The following is a 21,871-nucleotide window of genomic DNA, read 5'->3' on the forward strand; positions in this document are numbered from 1 at the left end:
ATTACTTGGACAAATACAAAATAATAAAAGCAATTAAAAAATATAACCCTAACGGCAGCTGTCTAAAAAAATCAAGCGGTAATGAATTGAACCAAATCTGAAATGCATCAACCCATTTTGGTGGAGCGACCACGGCTGCTCTTGTTTTCTTTTTCTTTTGAAAACTGGTTTAAAATAGCTTCAGTTCCTTTGAAACATGCTAAGTTATAGAGAGATTGGATAAAAGGCAATCCTGTACCCTTAGCTTGACTTGGGTTCTTTTGCGCAGCCATTTCTCTCGAGGATTTGAAGGGCTGAGAGTCACTGGATCCAAACTGTTGCTTTCCTTGACATTGATGGTTTCAAATCTCATCACCTGAAATGAAACAAACATGGGAACTGCACTCAACATACAGGTAGTTGTTCTGCCAAATAAGTTCAAAATAATGGCATAAATGAATCTTGGTACACCACAGGTTTAGAACAATGGCTTACTGCTTGCAAGAAGTTCTTGTCTATGGGAAAATTTGCATAAATCTTTTTGCCATTTCATTAGTTTAACTGCATTTTTACCTTCTCTTACACAGTTTGGTAAAAAGAACGACTAGGGGACACATAATAGCAGTGTTCCAATATCTCAGGGGCTACCACAAAAAAGAGGGAGTCCAGCTATTCTCCAAAGCACCTGAAGGCAGGACAAGAAGCAATGGGTGGAAACTAATCAAGGAGAGAAGCAACTTAGAACTAAGGTGAAATTTCCTGACAGTTAGAACAATCATGGAGCAACTTGCCTCCAGAAGTTGTGAATGCTCCAACACTGGAAGTTTTAAAGAAGAGATTAGATAATCATTTTTCTGAAACGGTATAGGTTTCCTGCCTAAGCAGGGGGTTGGACTAGAAGACCTCCAAGGTCCCTTCCAACTCTGTTATTCTATTCTATTCTACACTGAAAGGGTGGCTTGCCGATTTAATCCACACAGCAACTGAATTAGTTAAATGAGGCAGGGATTTCCTGCAAGGCCATCAATTCAGTTTTGTGGCCAAGAAAATGCACATTGTATTTGTGATCCACAGATATAGACGGAGGGAGAGCACACAAGGAAGGCATTGTTACCTGTCTCAGAATGAAAGCAACCACATCTGTTGACTCCCAGTAGCTGGCATGGAAGAGATGTGGCAAAGCCACTGTAGGAAAGGCTGTGAGGACATCCGGACAATACAAAACATAATCTATTCGCTTGGCTCCCCACCATTTGGAAGTTACTGTGGAAAACAAACAGGCATTTCATTTGTCTATTCCACATCACAGAAGCTCCACAGATCCTACCTGAGAATAACATTAGCCGGAAGGAGCAGAGTGAACTCCTCAGAAGAGAGATCCAGAGGCAAAAGCTAAATGCAGCTGTTGACAAAGGCTTTTCTTGAGTTATTTCACCAAATTGCCAACAGTAAGCCAACCCAAAACAGGCAGGGCTTCACAAGGAGAAAGCTACCAATAACTCAGGGATGAAATCCAGCAGGTTATTCTGGAGAACGGTAGCAGAAATTTTGAGTAATTTGGAGAACCAGCAAATACCACCTCTGGCTGGCCCCAAGAGTGGGGAGGGAATGGGGATTTTGCAGTATCCTTCCCCTGGAGTGGGGTGGGAATGGAGATTTTGCAGTATCCTTCCCATGCCCACAAAGCCCACAAAGCCACACCACACCCACCAAGCCACACCCACAGAACTGGTAATTAAAAAAATGGATTTCACCACTGCAATAACCACTAGTCCAACTTGACTTTCTAGTGTTTAAACTAATTGCACTCACTGTTTGCTATGTTGCTGGACACTAAGCTCTCTGTTGACCCAGAGTTCTCACTGTTGCTGCTGCCCAGGCTTCCTCTTCGCATTTTCCCTTGTACAGCATTGGGAAGTGCTAAAGTCTCTTGCATGACGGATGACTTTGCAGAACTGTCTTCAGCAAACAGGCTGCTATGATATTGGAGTGTATCAGCTGTAAGTGGGGAAAGAGCTGAATCAGATAAGGGAGACTTTTTTTGCAAGTAAAGTTTCTGAAAAATAGTACCAGATGTATTGATCAGGATAAGCATTTGGGCATGGAAGGACTACTAAGCTTTAGGAAGCCATTTAGGTAATCTCCCCCTATCTTAATTCAGCCATGTATGTTTTCTAATTGGCGTAGTTATCATGGGCAAAACCAGGAAGGAAGAACCACACAGATTTCAGAAAGCCAAGCCAATGAATAGGAAGTATGAAACATTCCTTTCCTTATTAAAACAATAGCAAGTGGTGTTTCCTATCATAATTTTGGGATACATAACATATGAAACACAATCTTTGTGAAAGACAGGACCTGCAAGTAAAGGAGGGTGTGGGGAAGGCTCATCCCAGAGTCTAATAATTAGGGTATTATGGGAATTAAACTCCACATCTGTAAGACAATGAGTTTCTAATATGTATGAATGTATGAATGCACAATATGTTGTCTAGAGGCAAGCTTGGATGATAAGGTGCACAGATTGAAAAAAAATCCTATGATGTCATCTTCTGGGCAAACCATGAGACGGTGCCTTGAAACTCCACAGACAGCATAAGCTGATTCTTGGCAGAGAATTATTATTCATTCATCTCTGCAAAGATCATTTTGCATAATTGTCTAGACGGCTGAGGCATGCCGAAGTACTTGGAAGACAGGTTACATGACTACAACAGGTTGTGAACTGTACAAGCCAAAGACATAAATACCTAAGAGGTGGGATCTTCCATCTCCCAAGGGATATCTCTGGTATCTTGGTACAGTACAGGGAGGCAGAAGGTGGAATTTATTCTCTAATAATGGCTCCAGTCTGGAGGCGGAAGGGTCAGCTGAGTGGAAGAGGCTGTAAACTTGGCTGCAGGCTGGATGTACTTGGCAGACTAAACACAGGGAGAAAGGATGACTCATCTTCAGAGTACAAAAAAAATGTCATTAAATTTCCAAAGATGTGAAATTCCCAAGGAAGAAGAGTCAAGTACTTGGGAAACAATGGAGTCAATTCTGAGCTATGTCCTGCCTTCTGCCTTCCAACCCATCCCTATGGTTTAAGCAAATATATGTTAATTAATAACAATACTTTCCACTTGCTAAAAGAGGATTCTGTGTTCTTTCTTCCTATAAACAAAACAATTAATTTTTTAAAAGAATCATTTTTCCATTCAATCACTTAAGTAAGCCATCTCTGAATCAAATTGTTTCTTAAGATTAAAAAATATTCTTTAAATCAGAGTCCAGTGTACCCAAACAAGCCACCTCCTGATATGCTGGATTTCACAGAAAGTGTGTACCTGAGTGAATACAATTTGATGGGTGTGGTACTTAGAACACATATCAAATAAAATTCCATAGTTTGTACATTATTTGAACAAGGTGACTTTCCATTTATTGCATCTATTTCTTTCTTTCTTCCTTCCTTCCTTCCTTCCTTCCTTCCTTCCTTCCTTCCTTCCTTCCTTCCTTCCTTCCTATGCTTCTTCTTCAAAATACTGGAATGGTGTGCAAGTTATGTTGCAATTCAGAAAACACATAATAGTCCCATTCAAATTCCAGTCCAACAAATTAAAAACCTCAATATTGTTTTCTCTCTGCACATAAGCTAGCTAGAGAGGACTTCAATCATATTTCTAATCAAACTTTTAAGATGGAATCACCATGTCTCCTTTATACAATTGTATAGAGATGACAACCAATGGTGTTGTCTAGCTCCAGTTTTTCTGCATTTTAAATTTGCTTCTTCCATCTTTTTTTTTTTTGTTTAGCCGAATAACTGGGCAAGAAATGAGCAGACAATTGCAGAATAGTAGCATAATAATTGTGGGGTTGGGGCCAGTTCACCTCCTAGGGCAAGGGGATAAGACCCTGGCCTCCTTATGGCTTGCCTTTCTTTGAAGCAATGTAAATGGAATGCATTTTTTTTTTTTTTTTTTTTTTATTGAAAGAGTTTTAAAAAAAACAAAAACATTTTCCCCCTTTTTTCCCCCTCCCTCCCAAAAAAAAAAAAAAAACAAAACATCCCCCTCCCTCCCCCACCCCCGGCTTCCCGGGTCAATCACAAGGTAAAGTCCAATCCAAATAACCACATCCAAAGCTTTTCGTCTCCCAACCCCCTCCCCATTACATAAAATAACTTTCTAATTATTCAAAGGCAATCTGATATTTCTTAATCTGATATCTGTTTTGTAGATAATCAATCCATTTTTTCCATTCAATTAAATATCTTTCCTGCGTATTGTCTTTTAAAAACGCTGAGATTTTAGCCATCTCAGCCAAATTAATAACTTTCAATATCCATTCTTCTATTGTAGGTATCTCTTCTTTCTTCCAGTATTGTCCAATCAACAGTCTTGCTGCTGTTATTAAGTTCAAAATCAATTTAGTCTCAATCCCTGTACAATCCATTATAATTCCCAAAAGGAAAAATTGTGGCAGGAACTTTATCTTCTTCTTCAGTACATTTTGAATAATCCACCAAATTCTTATCCAAAAGACCTTAATTTTCTTGCAAGTCCACCAAATATGAAAATATGTAGCATCATCACAAACCACACCTCCAACATTTCGCTTGGATATTAGGATACATACATGATAATTTTTTGGGATCTAAATGCCATCTATAAAACATCTTATAAAAATTTTCCCTTAAATTCTGTGCTTGTGTAAACTTAACATTTCTAACCCAAATTTTCTCCCATGTTTCCAACATTATTGGTTCCTGAATATTCTGTGCCCATTTTATCATACAATCCTTTACCAAATCCTTTTCCGAATCTATTTCAAGCAACACATTATACAATCTCTTTATATGCTCCTGGGTCTGATTTCTAATTTGCTTTATTAAATTTTCCTCCCTTTGCATTATACCAATTTTTGATCTTCTTTCCATCTAGCACTTATTTGCCCATATTGAAACCAAGTATAATTCCTCCTTCTTCATTTAATACCTGTAATGATTTTAATTGCAATCTACCTCCTTCAGCATACAAAAGTTCTTTATATGTAATCATTTCCTGTTTCTGTTCTATATTTATATTCTCTATTGCATGTCTAGGGCTCGCCCATATAGGAATCTTATAATCTAATTTATAGGAATATTTATTCCAGACCAAAAGAGCACTTCTCAACACATGATTCTTAAAAGCCCTATCCACTTTTTTCCATAAAATAAGTACGCATGCCATCCATATAACAAGTCATAACCTTCTATATTCAAAATTCTTTCCTCTGTTAAGTTAAACCAGTCACTTATTACTGAAAGGGTTACTGCTTCATAATATAGTTTAAAATTAGGCATTCTTAAACCACCTCTTTCCCGTGAATCCTGTATTATTTTCATTTTAACCCTCGCCTTTTTACCCTGCCATATAAATTTATTAATCCCACTCTGCCAATCTTCCAAATTTTTATCCTTTTTAATTATAGGTATCATCTGGAACAGAAACAAAAATCTAGGTAACACATTCATTTTAATAGCCGCAATCCTTCCCAATAGGGATAACTGCAATTTCTTCCAGCCATTCATATCATTCTGAACTTTTTGCCATAGCAAGTCATAATTATTCTTATAAAGTTTCTTGTTCGATGAGCTAATATAGACCCGTAAATATTTAACCTTTTTACTACCTCAAATCCTGTCATTTCCTCTAGTTTTTGTTTCTGTTGTATAGACATATTTTTAATTATCACTTTTGTTTTATTCTGATTTATTTTAAATCCTGATACCTTTCCATATTTATCAATTACTTCCAACAAAAATCTACTTGAATTTATAGGATTCATTAACGTAACCACTACATCATCTGCAAAAGCTCTAACTTTGTACTCATATTGTCTAATCTTAATTCCTCTATTGTCATTAATTCTCGTATTTTATCTAATAATGGTTCCAGAGTCAAAACAAACAATAATGGTGATAAGGGACATCCCTGTCTTGTTCCTTTCGCAATCTTAATAACTTCTGTCAAACTACCATTTACTATAATCTGTGCTGTTTGCTCTCCATAAATCGCTTTAATTATTCTAATAAAACAGTCTCCAAATTGCATTTTCTCTATTAATTTAAATAAAAAATCCCAATGCAATCGATCAAAGGCTTTCTCTGCATCCAAAAAAATAAGTGCCGCTGAAGTATTCTTCTTTTCCAAATATTCCAATATATTAATAATCTGTCTAACATTATTCCTCATCTGCCTCCCTTTTATAAAACCAGATTGATCAGTATGAATTCTTTGTTGTAAAACTAACATTAATCTATTTGCTATTATTTTTACAAAATCTTATAATCATTATTTAAAAGTGAAATCGGCCTATAGTTACCAGGTTTAGAGCAGTCTTGCTCCTCTTTGGTATCAGTGAAATAAAAGATGTTTTCCATGACGGGGTATTCCACTCCTAATTGTATCTGATTAAATAATTCTTTAAGTGGGCCTAATATTTCATCCTGTGTTTTTTATAATAAGTTGCTGTAAGACCATCTGTACCAGGGTTTTCCCATTTTAATTGTTTAATTGCCTCCACTATTTCTCCAGTAGCTATCGGCGGTTCAGCTCCTCCCTCTGTTCTAATGTTAGAATATTCACCTTATAATCTTTCAAATAATCATAAATGTCCCTATCAATATTTTGTCTTTTGCATATAGTGCAGTATAAAATTCTGAGAATGCCTTTTTAATTTTATCCTGTTGATATGTCTCTTTACCTTTATATTCTATTTTTTGTATGACACGTGCTTTCTGTTTCTTCCTTAAATTATATGCCAACCATCTCCCAGGTTTATTTGCATTACAAAAAGTATTATGTTTAGCATATTGTATATTCGTTGCCACCTGGTCTGCCATTAACATATTAAATTGACTCTGTAATATTTTTATAGCCTCTTTAAGTTTATGATCTTGTGGGTTTTGAATTAATAACTGTTGCTTCCTTTGAATTTCTTCTTCCAAATATCTACGCTGCTTTTGTTTATTATTCCTTTGCCTGTTGTCCAAATAAATCAATATCCCTCTAATAAACGCTTTGCTCGCTTCCCACACAGTTCCTATAGGTGTCCCTTTGTACATATTAAAATCAAAAAATTCTGTAAATGGAATGCATTTGAATAGTTTAAGCTTGTAATTCTTTCTACAGAGTTCTTAACAACCTTAATTAATTGCTTTCTGAACCACTGTTCTTTTTTAGAGTCAAGGAATTGTTCTACCTCCCTCACATCCTGCTGATATTAGCTACTTAATCAACATGCTTTATTATGCTATATTCTTCTCTTTAAATGATTGTTCATTTACACAATAACAGAATGAAAATATTGGATTTCTAAAAATGGAACTGCTAAGAGACCTGAATAAGGCGAGGTGCTGAATCTCTGATAAAAGTGAGTTTTAAGGATAAATAATCAGCAAGAAAATTAAGCTTGCAAGGAAGCCTATCTACTCTGTGAAACTGATAAAACTGGAGTTGTTCATAACAATGAAGATATAGGAACATGATGAACTAGAAAAGGTTTATCAAAATGGTCTATCATTCCCTAACGTCTCTTTTTTATTCAAAAAACAAATTATTTCTAGCCTAGTTTGGCTTTGCAAGACAAAGTTGTCATTACTCAACATTCACAAAGAGACAATTCCAGCACCTGCCTATCTATGCTTCATCACTAATCAAAGCTGTTATAGCAAACTAAATAGGAAACTGCGCTTTGAAAATCAGATTAGAATTTCCCCAGGGCTAAGCAAAGAACAATCCAATGGTATTAATGGTATTTACACCAAATGTCTGCTCTGCCAGACTGATTAATAAATCAGATAAAACTTCAGTGTTTAAAGCACATATTGGTCCATGGATGAATAATTTCCACCAGCAATGGATTGATTCTTGTTATACAATTGTAAAGACCTCTTAAAATAGATATTCAGCTTGAATGACAAGAACCCACCAAATGGATTATTTCAGAAATCTTGATACTGAACACAATGTTTGCAATGGTCTCAGCTGCCGTTAAATAAAAACCTAGTCTTTAACAAGTAGGAAAAAGTGGGAAGAAAAGCATCATCATGAGAAGGACTTTCACTGTTTTGAAAACTGGTTAAAAGTTGTGGATTTTGAGATGTTGGATCTACTACTATTTATAGAAAAATCTCTTTTCAAAAATAATTTTAGAAAAATAGCACTCCTATAATCTGCCCAAAGAAGTTTCTGCTCTTCAGAGACAAACTCATTCTATTCAGGGACATAAAAGTTTGGCTGAAAGTAGCCAAGAGTGGCTATCTGTCAGCTGATGGGCATCACTCACCTTCCAGACTGGGCAGGACTGTCCTCCGCATAGCCAGCACTAAACCGAGAGGTGAACCAAAGAGGAAGAAATCAGACACTTCAAATTCAAATCGCCCCAAATTTACATCCAACGTGCTTGAAGTGTTTGTTGGGGGAAACTCTGCATCTTCATTCAACATCGTTGAGTGGATGCTGGGAAAGAGAATAAGAAAAGTGAAACAACATGGTTCCATTCCACAATGATGATAGACTTGAGGCTGAAATCAACTAGATAAAGACCACAGGTAGTCCTCGACTTACAACAATTCCCTCAATGACCATTTGAAGTTTCAATGGCACTGAAAAAAGTGACTTATGGCCATTTTTCACACATATGACTGTTGCAGCATCCGCATGGTCATATGATTTACATTTGAATGCTTGACAACTGACTCACATTTATGACGGTTGCAATGTGCTGGGATGCATGTGATCCCCTTTTGCAAGCTTCTGACAAGCAAAGTCAATGGAGATATCAGATTCACTTAACAACAGTGTTACTAATTTAACAACTGCAGTGATTCACTTAACATATGTGGCAAGAAAAGTCCTAAAATGGGGCAAAATTCACTTAACAAATGTCTCACTTAGCACTTAGGGCCGGGATACTTACGGGACCGCCTGCTGCTACCGGATACCTCTCACTGACCCGTGCGCTCTCACAGAGAGGGACTCCTCAGGGTGCCGTCGGCCAGACAGTGCCGGCTGGCGACACCCAGGGGAAGGGCCTTCTCTGAGGGGGCTCCCACCCTCTGGAACGAGCTTCCCCCAGGACTTCGCCAACTTCCTGACCTCCGAACCTTTCGCCGCGAGCTTAAGACACATCTATTTATTTGCGCAGGACTGGACTAGATTTTAAATTCGAATTGGTTTTAATGGGGATTTTATTATTTTTATTATCATCATTTTAATTATTCGGCCAATTATAATAAGTTTTTTAATGGATGTTTTTATTTGTATTTATATGTATATTTTTATCTGGTTGTTAACCGCCCTGAGTCCCAAGGGAGATAGGGCGGTATAAAAATATGAATAAATAAATAAATAAATAAATAACATAAATTTTGGGCTCACTTGTGGTCATAGGTTGAGGACTACCATACCTGAAATATGTTTAAGGGTTGCAAATATATTGGTAAGTGAATCAATGTATAAAAATGGGAATGGGTGCATTTCTGGACACAGGAGGCAGAGAGAAGCAGGTTTACTTTCACCAACCAGGAGAACAATTTAGCTTCTGGGAGGGCTTTGGTCTGTTTATTTTGGAAGCAGGCAAAATATTTTTGTTTATGTTTGTGAGCGTGCACTTTTGTGAGTTGGTTCCAAACCATCGGTCCTAAGGAAAAGACTAAAGTCTTATTTAATCTATTCCAAATAAACAAGAATGAAAGAAGAATTTATATTTGCAAATACAAAATTCAGCTTATGAATAAACATAAAGGCAGCAACTAGAGTTTTTGAATGCAGAACTATCAGCACTAAAAACCTATCAACTTTCTAACACCTGTTTTTCCATCAGTTACAAGGTTTGTGCCCTATGTACTATTTTTTAAAATCTGCAATATTTCAATCTGCAAAATCTGCATTCTTACTATCTGAGAAGTAATTGGAAAACCTACTTTTCTGACGATGTCTCACATATGGAAGGGGCTCCAGAGTATACCTGTGTGTTTTTTAAAAGCTCTCTTTGGCAACCTGAATGAAAAGGTAGATAAATACCAAGTCCAGGCCATACAGCCGACCTGACATTATCTACTCATTGCTTAGTTCACACTAAGTCTTGCTCCTACTTGCTTGAATTAACACTTTCTTCATGCAAGGTTTTTAGTTACCTGGATAGGAAAGCATGATGGTTTGTTATGCTATCACAGTCATAGTTGGAGCAGTCACTTTGTTTCCGAGGCAATGGTTGTCTGGGCTCTTCATTCTCCATTATTCCTGAGATATCAATGTTACTTTTGCTGAGGCGCTTGAGGTCTTCTAGATTTGAATCTTCAGCTGAAACAGGTTTATCCTAGAGAAAATTTATTTATATGTCTGTTTATTTTAAAGGGGGAAATTACTATGAAGATACACATGAAGGGGCTGTAGTATTGATACAATTTTCATTCACAAAGTTTACTGCAATCAACAACATGAAGTTAGTTTTTAAAATATATATATATATATATATATATAAATTTAAATAATAAATAAATAAATAAATAAATAAATAAATAAATAAATAAATAAATAAATAAATAAATAAATAAATAAAACTAACATAAACGTGTGGCAAAATTTAGGGTCTTTGGACAATGAGAGAAAAACAACAATAGAATAACAGATTCCAGAATAACAGAGTTGGAAGGGAGATTGGAGGTCACTAGTCCAACTCCCTAACCCTAACCCTAACCCTCTACTATTTCAGACAGCTGTCTAGTCTCTTCTTAAAAGCCTCCAGTGATGGAACACCCACAACTTTTGAAAGCAAGGTGTTCCACTGGTTTATTGTTCTCATGGTCAGGAAATTTCTCCTTAGTTCTATATTGGTCTTCTCTTTGATTAGTTTCCATCCATTGTTTCTTGTCTTGCCTTCAGGTGATTTGGAAAATAAGTTGAGCCCTTCTTCTTTCAGGTAACCCCCTCAAATATTGGAACACTGCTATCATGTCACCCCTAGTCCTTCTTTTCACTAGACTAGACAAATCCAGTTCCTGCAACTGTCCTTAATATTTTAGCCTCCAACCCCTTAATCATCTTTGTTGCTTTTTTTTGCACTCTTTCCAGAGTTTCGACGACTTTTTTATAATGTAGTGATCAAAACTGGATGCAGTGTTCCAGGTGGAGTCTTACTAAGGTTTTATAAAGTGGTACTAATATTTCACGTGATCTTGATTCTATCCCTATGTTTATGCAAATTAGGATTGCATTGGCTTTTTTGGCTGCTGCCGCACACTGCTAGCTCATATTTCATATCAATCATTCAAGATTGCTATGCACCTGTGTTGGTGCATAGTGTTCTTATACAGTAAGCTCACAGGAGTTTTATACCATTTCACTGTCATGGCATTCCAAATAATTTACAGCTTTCCAGTTAGCAACACTCCTATCGTAGATGATAAGATATGCAGTGGCTGCCTTCTCTGACATTCTCCCATGCATACCTGAACACTGCTGGTGCTGCCTCTTCTGCTGCTGACTTGGCTTTCATCTGCTAGTCCCGTGCTATAGCAAATGGCATCAAAGCCCAACATTCCTCCTACACAGTCCCCCACAAGGCACACCTGGAAGACCAAGAAGCAGGACCAAGTTTGTGATTTGGCCCAATCAGAGAGCCCTATGTCGTTACAGTCGCATACCATACAGTATTATGATTAACAAAATAAATATTTCATGGCTCTTTTTATAGCTTTGCAGGATTGCGTGGTTCACACAGCATATTGGCGATACCTTGAACTGCAAACTTTTTAATGTTGTAGCATTGTGTAATGTGTGTTGAGAATCCAAAGCCAGACACAGGTGAGTCACAAATCTTCCAGTCACACAGCAAAGACATGAACACAGGAAGGATCTTACAATAGGCTATAGCTCCTTATGGAGAGAAAATATTTCTTGTAGTTACCATACTGGAAATAATAAAATAGGTTTTCAATATGTGAATTCACTTATATCAGCTGCATCGATAAAATAAGCTGATATGGCAAGTTTGCATATAATCAGTATCACATAAACGAGACATACAGAGAAATTAAATTAAGGTGTTCACATTACTATGATAATCAATGATAGGGATCATCCAAAATTGCACTGGATTGCAGCAATCTTAAGGAAGGTTAATTCTCCAAACCATTTCCCTGGATATAAACATGCCTACTTCAACTATTGTTTACTTATTATAAAGAACCTAGTATTGGTTCAGGTCTACCTTTTTACCACCTTCTAAAATCTAAAGAAGCAGGCTTCTACTGCACCATTATGCTAATTTATCCTCCTGTTTCTAATTCCCGAGATATTGTTTTTCCTATTGCTTTCCTTCCAAAGTTCTGTGAGAACTCAACCAGTTCAATCCACAGTGCAGTCTGGCATGAAAAGCATTATGATATGAAAAGGAGAATCTAGAGACCACAACTATTAAGCCTTTATTTAGCGCCAGTACTGTGCAAAGTATATCACTACTCATTAGTAGAACAGAAGAGTAGAAAAAAGAATGTTTCCCCCCCTTCCTTGTGGGGTTTTGAAGGAAGTTAAGGAGATTATTTTCTTATCAGGATTCCTCATAAATTTTATCTCCTCTTCCACATATTAATTTTTCCATGGAAATGGTTTTTATTGAATTTTTTGAGGATCAATAGTGGAGGGGAGGAAAGTTATGTCAAAGTGAGGCTTGGGAGGAATGGCTGATGTTGTAAGAAAACTAGAATGGGTGATTTTTGTAGGAATCTTTAAGTTAGAATTTCAGGGACGATGTTCTTCATTCTTACCTAACAGAAGAAAGTGAGATGATGAAAAACCCACTCCAATGGACTGCCCCTCTCTTCCTGAATTGCACCTATCTGACCACAAAATAACTATCAAATAAGAACTGATTTTTCTCTCTATTTTTCGATATCACATTCTCTACAGTTTCCATTTCAGAGTTATTTGAAACATGAAATAAACATAGGATAAACTTTAAAAAGTCAATGAGCCAATATGAGTAACTACAAATGGTCCATCAACCCCTGTTTACATGTCTCTAGAATTCTCCAAAATTGAGCCAGCATATTAATTTATATCCCACCGTTATTACTTATGCAAATAACTCAAGGAGGCAAAGATATCCAACACACCTTCCTCCTCTTATTTACTCCACAAGAACAATACTGTGAGGTAGGTTGGGCTGTGAGTTACTGGCTTAAAGTCACCCAGATAGCTTTCATGACTAAGGCAGGACTTGAACTCAGGGTCTCCCACTTTCTAGCCTAGTGCCTTAACCACTAGACTAAATTGGTGGCATGATATTTCCTTTTTTAATTTCACAATTATGTAGAAAGTTACGCCTGAGACGACACTTATTTCCTGAAACTTTCCAAGCACCAATATTTGCAAGGTGAAACAGGGAGAGGGAGAAATCCACCCCACTCTCAAATGACAGCATTCTATTACTATCATGCCTCTGTAGCCCTCAGAAACTGAAAATAAGTGCGGTCTCTGCCTGAAATGTAGATTTCCTCTCCATTTAGATCAGTCCACAAGCGTCATGCCATCTATTTCAAATACCATGGTTTCAGGAAGCAAATTATACGTGGAGCAAAAGTGCAAGAGCTAGGAGCCTGATATATTGTTTAATTTCTTATTTTGTTACTAGTAGCAGTGGAGTATTTTCTGATTAAAGAAATAAAGACTGAAGTATATACCTCCTGCGAAAAAAGAAATTTTATCAGTTTCAGTATACTGATATAATGATGTCTTTTAGGTTTTCCAGCAGGAAGAAGAGTGGTCTTACCTGCCCATTAAAGCCTGCCCCATCAGGAGATCCAAGAAATTCATTATAAACTTGGTTGGCTCTGCTGATCACCATGGCAACTGCATTCTGGTACTGAGGAGAAGAGATCGCCAACAAGGGCAAGGCGGCCAGCGGGATGTGATCTTCACTGCTACTTAGAGATGTCTCATCATAACTGTAAGGATTCAGGCTAAAGAGACAGAAGGGGATGGCAATGCAAATTTATCGCAATTAAGAACAGGAGCATTATAAATATTAGGTTACATTGAGGATGGGGAAAAGATATGGCAATTTAAGATGAACGAGGACACATTCAACTGAACTGACATTAGTCACCTGCAGTAGTCAAATTTTTTTAAGTTTTGCCGCCATGAGCATGATTTTCCTAGGAAACATATAGTGTAGTAGTCTTCCTTTTGCTTTCTACACTGCTGTGTACGTGCTGTTCAAGTGGCTGCCACCACACCATGTGCTGTTCTTCTGAAGCCGTTCTGACCAATATGGCCTCCCCCTTCAGTTGATACTGATGAGTCAGCAGTTGCTACTTACCAGGCCTATTGGTCCACATGAGGTATTGATTCCCTCCAACCCGCCATTACAGCATAAAGCCATACTGGGTAGGGCCCCCCAATCTGCCACCCGGGGATGCCCTCTGTGGGGATTCCAGGCTCCCCCTGAAATGCCATGGCTTCATGGCTTCAAAATCTAAGGGACTGGTCTGGATAAACTCAACAGCACTTTTTCGTGCGGCTGTTGTTAATAATAGGATTGCCAACATGATCGCCAATATCCGATGACGGATATGGCACAAGAAGAAGAAGACCATTTATTTCCTGGTAACAAGAAGTTTTAATTTTTGTGGGTAAAAATAATACATTTGCATAAATATGTTTGTTAAATACCTATTTGTTTTTAAAAATACACACTCAAGTAAGCTGGCCATCCTCTCATGACAGTCTCTTATCACTGTCATTTTAATAATAATAATAATAATAATAATAATAATAATAATAATAATAATAATAATAATAATAATAATAATAATAATAATAATAATAATAGGAAGAAGAAGAAGAAGAAGAAGAAGAAGAAGAAGAAGAAGAAGAAGAAGAAGAAGAAGAAGAAGAACAACAACAACAACAACAACAACAACAACAGGGTTGGAAGGGATCTTGGAGGTCTTCTAGTCCAACCCCCTGCCCAGGCAGGAAACCCTACACCACTTCAGACAAATGGTTATCCAACATCTTCTTAAAAATTCCAGTGTTGGAGCATTCACAACTTCTGCAGGCAAGTTGTTCCACTTATTAATTAGTGGAATTATTAGACCTCTCAGCGGCTTTCGATACCATCGACCATGGTATCCTGCTGCGCCGGTTGGAGGGTTTGGGAGTGGGAGGCACCGTTAATCGGTGGTTCTCCTCCTACCTCTCTGACCAGACACAGACGGTGTTGACAGGGGGGCAGAGATCGACCCCGAGGTGCCTCATGTGTGGGGTGCCGCAGGGATCGATTCTCTCGCCCCTCCTGTTCAACATCTATATGAAGCCGCTGGGCGAGATCATCAGTGGTTTTGGGGTGAGGTACCAACTGTACGCTGATGACACGCAGCTGTACTTTTCCACCCCAGGCCACCCCAACGAAGTTATCGAAGTACTGTCCTGGTGTTTGGAAGCCGTACGGGTCTGGATGGGGAGAAACAGGCTCAAGCTTAATCCCTCCAAGACGGAGTGGCTGTGGATGCCGACACCCCGGTACAGTCAGCTGCAGATGCGGCTGTCTGTTGGGGGCGAGTCATTGGCCCCGATGGAAAGGGTGTGCAACTTGGGCATGCTCCTGGATGGACGGTTGTCCTTTGAAGACCATTTGACGACCGTCTCCAGGAGAGCTTTTTATCAGGTTCACCTGATTCACCAGTTGCGCCCCTTCCTGGACCGGGATGCCCTATGCACGGTCACTCATGCTCTCGTGACCTCTCGCTTGGACTATTGCAATGCTCTTTACATGGGGCTCCCCTTGAAGAGCACCCGGAGACTCCAATTAGTCCAGAATGCGGCTGCGCGGGTTATTGAGGGAGCAGTTCGAAGCTCCCATGTAACACCTATCCTGCGCAGACTGCACTGGCTACCTGTTGTCTTCCGGGTGCGCTTCAAGGTATTGGTTACTACCTTTAAAGCGCTCCATGGCTTAGGACCGGGATACTTACGGGACCTCTACTGCCGTCCTCTATCTCCCAACGACCGGTGCGTTCTCACAGAGAGGGACTCCTCAGGGTGCCGTCAGCCAAACAATGTCGACTGGCGGTCACCAGGGAGAGGGCCTTCTCTGTGGGGGCTCCTACCGTGTGGAACGAACTTCCCCCTGGACTTCGACAACTATCTGACCTTAGGACCTTTCGCCGCGAACTTAAAACCTATTTATTCCGCCTTGCTGGACTGGCTTGATTTTTAAAATTTTTAATTTGATTTTATGGGTTTTAAATTTCTGTCAATTTTATAGGGTGTTATTGTATTTTAAATTTGGCCAATTGAATAAGTTTTTTAAGGGTTGTTCATAGTATTGTATGTATTGTTCCTTTTGTATTTTATTTTGGCTGTTCACCGCCCTGAGTCCTTCGGGAGAAGGGCGGTATACAAATTAAAATATTATTATTATTATTATTATTATTAAATTGTTCTAACTGTCAGGAAATTTCTCCTTAGTTCTTGGTTGCTTCTTTCCTTGATCAGTTTCCACCCATTGCTTCTTGTCCTACCGTCAGGTGCTTTGGAAAATAGCTTGACTCCCTCTTTTTTGTGGCAGCCTCTGAGATATTGGAACACTGCTATCATGTCTCCCCTAGTCCTTCTTTTCATTAAACTATACATCCCGAGTTCCTGCAACCGTTCTTCATATGTTTTAGCCTCCAGTCCCCTAAGCATCTTTGTTGCTCTTCTCTGCACTCTTTCTGGAGTCTCAACATCTGTTTTACATCGTGGTGACCAAAACTGAATGCAATTTTCTCCATGGTCCTCTATGGCAGGGAAGGAATTACCTCTAAAATACCAGGTAGTTTCCTTGGGTCTTGCTCCTTGAACTTTCTGGGAGTTTAAATGCTCTTTCCTGTTTCTGCTTTAGAGCTTGCCTACTTTTCATACATACCATCCTGCCTGTATCTTACATACTAATCGAGAGGGTCTTCCTGGGGCTGGTTGAGATGAACAGTATCTTGACCCATGTGAATAAAATTGGCCATGCCACAAACTCAACTTGCTTAATATTCCTAATGCACTTTGCCCTATTAGCCTACAGTTGGCAACACATGGTCAGGAGCTCATGATCCTCAGCTGAACATAAAATGGAAGGAAGCAGTGCACAGGAAGTTAGCTTCTCTAGCTTAAAAATGAAGGACAGAGACCCAAACATTTCTCTGGATGCAGAGAGATGGGGAAGAAAAGTCATATTCCTGAGCTCTCAAGGGAGCTAGCATTTTGGACAGGAAAACACCAGCACTGGCTTGGTGTTATCACCATGCAAGTGTCCAACACAGAACGTAGCACAGTTTGAGAGGCCTTTTTTTATGATTACACCAAATCATGGGATTGACTTTTTGGAGAGACTCTCCTTGTAGTCTTTCACTAGTTGATGAAAGCCTTAATTAGGAAGAGGAAGACATTTGTTTTAACAGCATGTAAAATTTAATTGCTGTCTTATGTTTGCTACTGTCAGTCTGTTGTTTTTTTTCATTAATGCATACTATTTCTCTTGGAATGATCACTCCAATTGGTTTCAAATTATCAGCCATTCCAAAAAAAGTGTCAGCCCCACTTAATAAGGGGAGAGGATTTAGTGCATTACTAAATAAGAAAATTTAAATGGTGGGAGAACAAAAAATAAAAATAAAAATGAAAGCCTGATGGTGAAGTCCAACTTTGGGTAAATTGAGAAGGGAAAGCAATGACGGCAGCAGCCGCCATTACATCTTTTGCCTCCTTAATTTGGTAAACCTGATTAGGGAGAAAAGATCTTTACTCTTAGTGTGAATAATTTTTGAAGACTACTGGTAGTTGCTAAACCTTTTGACAAAACATTGTTATATAACACACATACATATAACATATAACACAAAGGGAAAGGTGAAGGAATATGGAGGCATGGGCAAATGAACAGTTTAGAAGTTTCCATAGTTGTGAAATAAACTTGCTAACTGCACACTCTTTTGTGCACTGCTCTTCACACATCTTGTACATTCTGCTTGTCAGCACAATGCAAATTCCAGGTGAAAAAAAAAGGATGGGAGCAGTCCTGCCCATATGGCCGTGCAAAACTCACCAATAAAAATATGGGTCCTCTAAGAAGCACCCACATCAACATCATGGAGATACTGAGCCATCAGTTCTCAGCAATCATGGTAAAACAGGGGTCTCTGTGAAAGAGGTCCAGGAATACCCCGCCCCTCTGCAAAAATCAAGAAGGAAGAGAAGCATTTTGCAGGCTGCTCAGCTTTGCAAGTATTAAAGGTTTTTCTTTGGTTCAACTTACAGCTTTGGCTTCACCATTATTCCCTGGAAAAGCAGGTCTGTTTCTCTTCTACTACCGTAACTCTGTGAATGACCAATTATATGCCACAAGGAGGCAGTATGGACCAGCACTTGTATAGGCTGGAGGATAATTTTGGCTTCTGGGTGTCCAAACAGAGCCTGCAGCAATAGAGAAAGCTGCCTATTACTAATCCAGACCATTTATCTTGGCTTAGTACTATCTGTGCTGACTGGCTGCTGCTATACAAGACTGCAAGATTTCCAAGCTCTATCTTGGACACTGGGATTGAATTGAATTCACATGAAGTATTAGCACCACTCTACAGAGCCTTAGTATAATACTGCATCCAGTTTTGATCACCATAAAAAAAATGTTCAGACTCTGGAAAGAGTGAAGAGAAGAGCAACAGAGATGATTAGGGGGCTGGAGGCTAAAACATGAAGAAAGGTTGCAGGAACTGGGTATGTCTAGTTTAGTGAAAAGAAGGATGTGGGGAGACATGATAGCACAGTTCCAATATTTTTGAGGGGCTGCCACAAAAATGAAGGGGTCAACCTATTTTCCAAAGCACAGAAGGCAAGACAAGAAACAATGAATGGAAACTAAAGAGAAGCAACCTAAAACTAAGAAGAAATTTCCTACTGGTGAGAACAATAAACCAGTGGAACAGCTTGCCTTCAAAAGTTGTAGGCGCTCCATCACTGGAGGCTTTTAAGAAGAGACTGAACAGCCATTTGTCTGAAATGCTATAGGGTCTCCTGCTTGAACACATGGTTGGACTGGAACAAGATCCCTTCTGATTCTGTTATTCTATGTTCTATGTTGTATCATTAAGTGTTAAATTTGTATCCTGTGACTATCACTAAGTAAGTGTTGTCCCTTGATGAAGGCATTTTTTCTTTTATGTACACTGAGAGCATATGTACCAAGACAAATTCTACACTTGACCAATAAAAAACTCTGTTCTGTTCTATTCTATTCTATTAATTGGGAGCTGATGAATACAGCACAGATGCTGGATTTTGAGCTGCATCCCTTCCCATTTCAATTTGAAGCTCTGGAGAGTACACAATCAGCTGCCTTCAGCTGGAAAGGATACTGAAGATTCTAGAAAAATGCTCTTTTGAGCTCAGCCACTCAAATTACTCCTCTCAATCTAAAATAGCCAAACAGCTGCAGGGCTTGGAACTTGGAAAAAGTTTTACAGAGCCTGAAAGAAGAACTTTAAATTACGGTTCAAAGAAGGAGGTAGAACAAGATAGGAAAGCTCAGAAAAATAGCTATCAACTCCAGCTTTCAGATCAGGAACCTCTAAAGCAACAGTGGCCAGCCTGGAAACAGCAAAGGATCAGCCCGCGGTGCCTCTGCCAGCAAAAACAGAGCTCGGGGAGTGCATGTGGCCTCCCCATGCCCCATGTCCCAGCTGCAACAGCCTCCCGCAGCCCTCTGCCAGTGAAAATGGAGTTTGGGGGACCATGTGCGGCCCCTGGAGTTTCATTTTCACTGGCAGTGGGCTGCAGGAGGTCGTTGCTGCTGAAAATGGGGCATAAAGGGACATGTGTGGGCTCCCCGGGCTCTGTTTTCATTGGCAGCGAGCTAGCAAAACAAACTAAAAACAAAACAAAAGGAGAAATGACTCCCCTTTTGCATTTGAGCATGCAAGAACAGATAGGAAAGAAGAAAAGGAAAGCGGAAAGACAAAGAAAAAGAAAAAGAAAAAGAAGGGAAGATGGGAAGAGAGCAAGGAAGGAAAAATAAAAAAGAGGGAAAGGAAGAAAAAAGGAGAATGAAGAGGGAAGGAAAAAGAAGAGAAGGAAGGAAGGAAAGAAGGAAGGAAGGAAGAAAGGAAGGAAGGGATTATGAGAGTGAGGGAGGGTCCCTCACTCTCATAATCATAGGTGCCTGTCGACAAGAGTGACGTCGAGCTGGCTACACCCACCATGGCCATGCCTACTCCCCCCCCCACCAGGTCAAAGACAACCCTAATGCGTCCCTCAATGAAATCAAGTTTGACACTCCTGATCTAAAGCAAAAATGTAGAGCAGCAAGATTAGGAAAAGTTGACCAGGCACCTTGTCAGGAACTCTCTGCCTCCCATGCTGCTGCCACAGATTCGCATAAACAGCTACAATTGAGAAAATGAGCTCCAAGTGACTGAAGCGAGGAGATTAGTAAAAAAGTATATCAAGCTTTTTATAGGGGAAATGATCCTCTGTCCAATGTAGAGTGCAAGCAAACTCCATCCTGCTCATAAACACTGGGCACTGTTTCTTACAGCCCTATTTTAAAGGTTAAACAAGAGCTATTATAATTGTAGTGTGTCAGGTTGGCTTGCTTATTTCAGGAAACAATGTGAACTTCAGCCTTCTTCAACACTGCAGCTCTTAGTGCTTTTCCCTTTTTGTTCCATTCCAACCCTTTCAAGCCTACTGCTTTACTGTTCCTGTCTTCTCCATTTTACTTTCCTTCCCTCCCACTTCTTTTAGTCTTCTGTCCTTCCTCCATGTCTTTGTCTTTCATCCGCCCTATAATCAAGGGGCTTAACCAATGTCAGCAGGACATTGTTCCATTAAAAGCTTAATTACTGCTACAAAATCTTGTTGCTGCGTTCTATCAATAAATTGATAGTCTGTATTGTAATTCTGATAATCTCTCAATGATTAGTGGACTTTGAAATATCATCTGTTGTTCAAGGCAAGTACCAGCTGAAATCTAGCTCTTTCAAGAAGCAAAATATCCCTACAGTAGCATTGACTAGGCAGTAGCTCAAGACCCTGCAAAGTTTTGGTGGGACAACCGCATTATTTAAAAATATTTTATATTTATTCTAGGAAGGCTATTCCAATTCAGCTAAGACCTCCTCACTTGCATTGAGCCACAGTACAATCATTACCTGTTTTTGTGCCCCCACAATGTTGTCTTCCTTTTGTCCCCAGTCTATGAGTGAGAGCCTCAATTTGCCCTCTGCCATTCTGGGGTCATTTCCATCCTTATTCTGAAATAACCAAGGGCTGCTTTGAAGTGTAAAGGCCTGGGAGGGGACAGAGGGAAAGGGGTGCCCAGCAGGGAGGAAAGGAAGTGAAAACTAGAGCAAGCATCCAAGGATATGATAGGCTCAAGAGGATACAGGATCTCTGAATGCTTTATGACTACAGGTAGGGAGAAAAGGGTAAGAAGAACTCTGTTGATGGGACCTGTAGTGTCAGGCCCAGACTTCCTTCTTCCATGCTGCAAAAGAATGGCAAAAGTTGCAAGGTCGTTTTCTTTTTTCCACGCCAACACACAAGGAAAATGGCTCAGTTAGGAGCGCATTCAAATCAACTATTTCACTTCATCAGAAAAACTCTGCAAGACATCAGCCAGGCTTTCCAAGGAGACATGTGAGGGCTGGAGCAGATGTTCCCAAATTTAACTCTGCAGGGTTAAATGAATACACACATCTACTCAGTGGTGAAATCTGAACTGGTTTACTACCGGTTTGCTGGCTGCACATGCACAATACGCACCATGCACCAAATGTGAGTTGCGCAAATAGGTTGTAAAAAAAATGCTTTTGAAATTTTAA

At 39.2% G+C, this 21,871-nt stretch overlaps 1 protein-coding gene across 1 annotated transcript in view; it reads right to left on the reverse strand.

The window, feature by feature from the left end:
- Nucleotides 1-21,871, reverse strand: part of PITPNM3 (PITPNM family member 3) — a 188,635-nt gene that overhangs the window by 33,862 nt on the left and 132,902 nt on the right. The window contains exons 7-14 of the mRNA XM_058164597.1: nt 13,786-13,975; nt 11,465-11,584; nt 10,151-10,332; nt 8,299-8,471; nt 2,730-2,900; nt 1,792-1,977; nt 1,094-1,242; nt 239-355 (exon numbers count right to left, since the gene is read on the reverse strand). Coding sequence (XP_058020580.1) covers nt 239-355; nt 1,094-1,242; nt 1,792-1,977; nt 2,730-2,900; nt 8,299-8,471; nt 10,151-10,332; nt 11,465-11,584; nt 13,786-13,975 — 1,288 coding nt within the window. The remainder of the gene's footprint in view (nt 1-238; nt 356-1,093; nt 1,243-1,791; nt 1,978-2,729; nt 2,901-8,298; nt 8,472-10,150; nt 10,333-11,464; nt 11,585-13,785; nt 13,976-21,871) is intronic.

The sequence above is a fragment of the Ahaetulla prasina genome, chromosome 1 (assembly GCF_028640845.1).
Source record: "Ahaetulla prasina isolate Xishuangbanna chromosome 1, ASM2864084v1, whole genome shotgun sequence".
Lineage (NCBI taxonomy): Eukaryota > Metazoa > Chordata > Lepidosauria > Squamata > Colubridae > Ahaetulla > Ahaetulla prasina.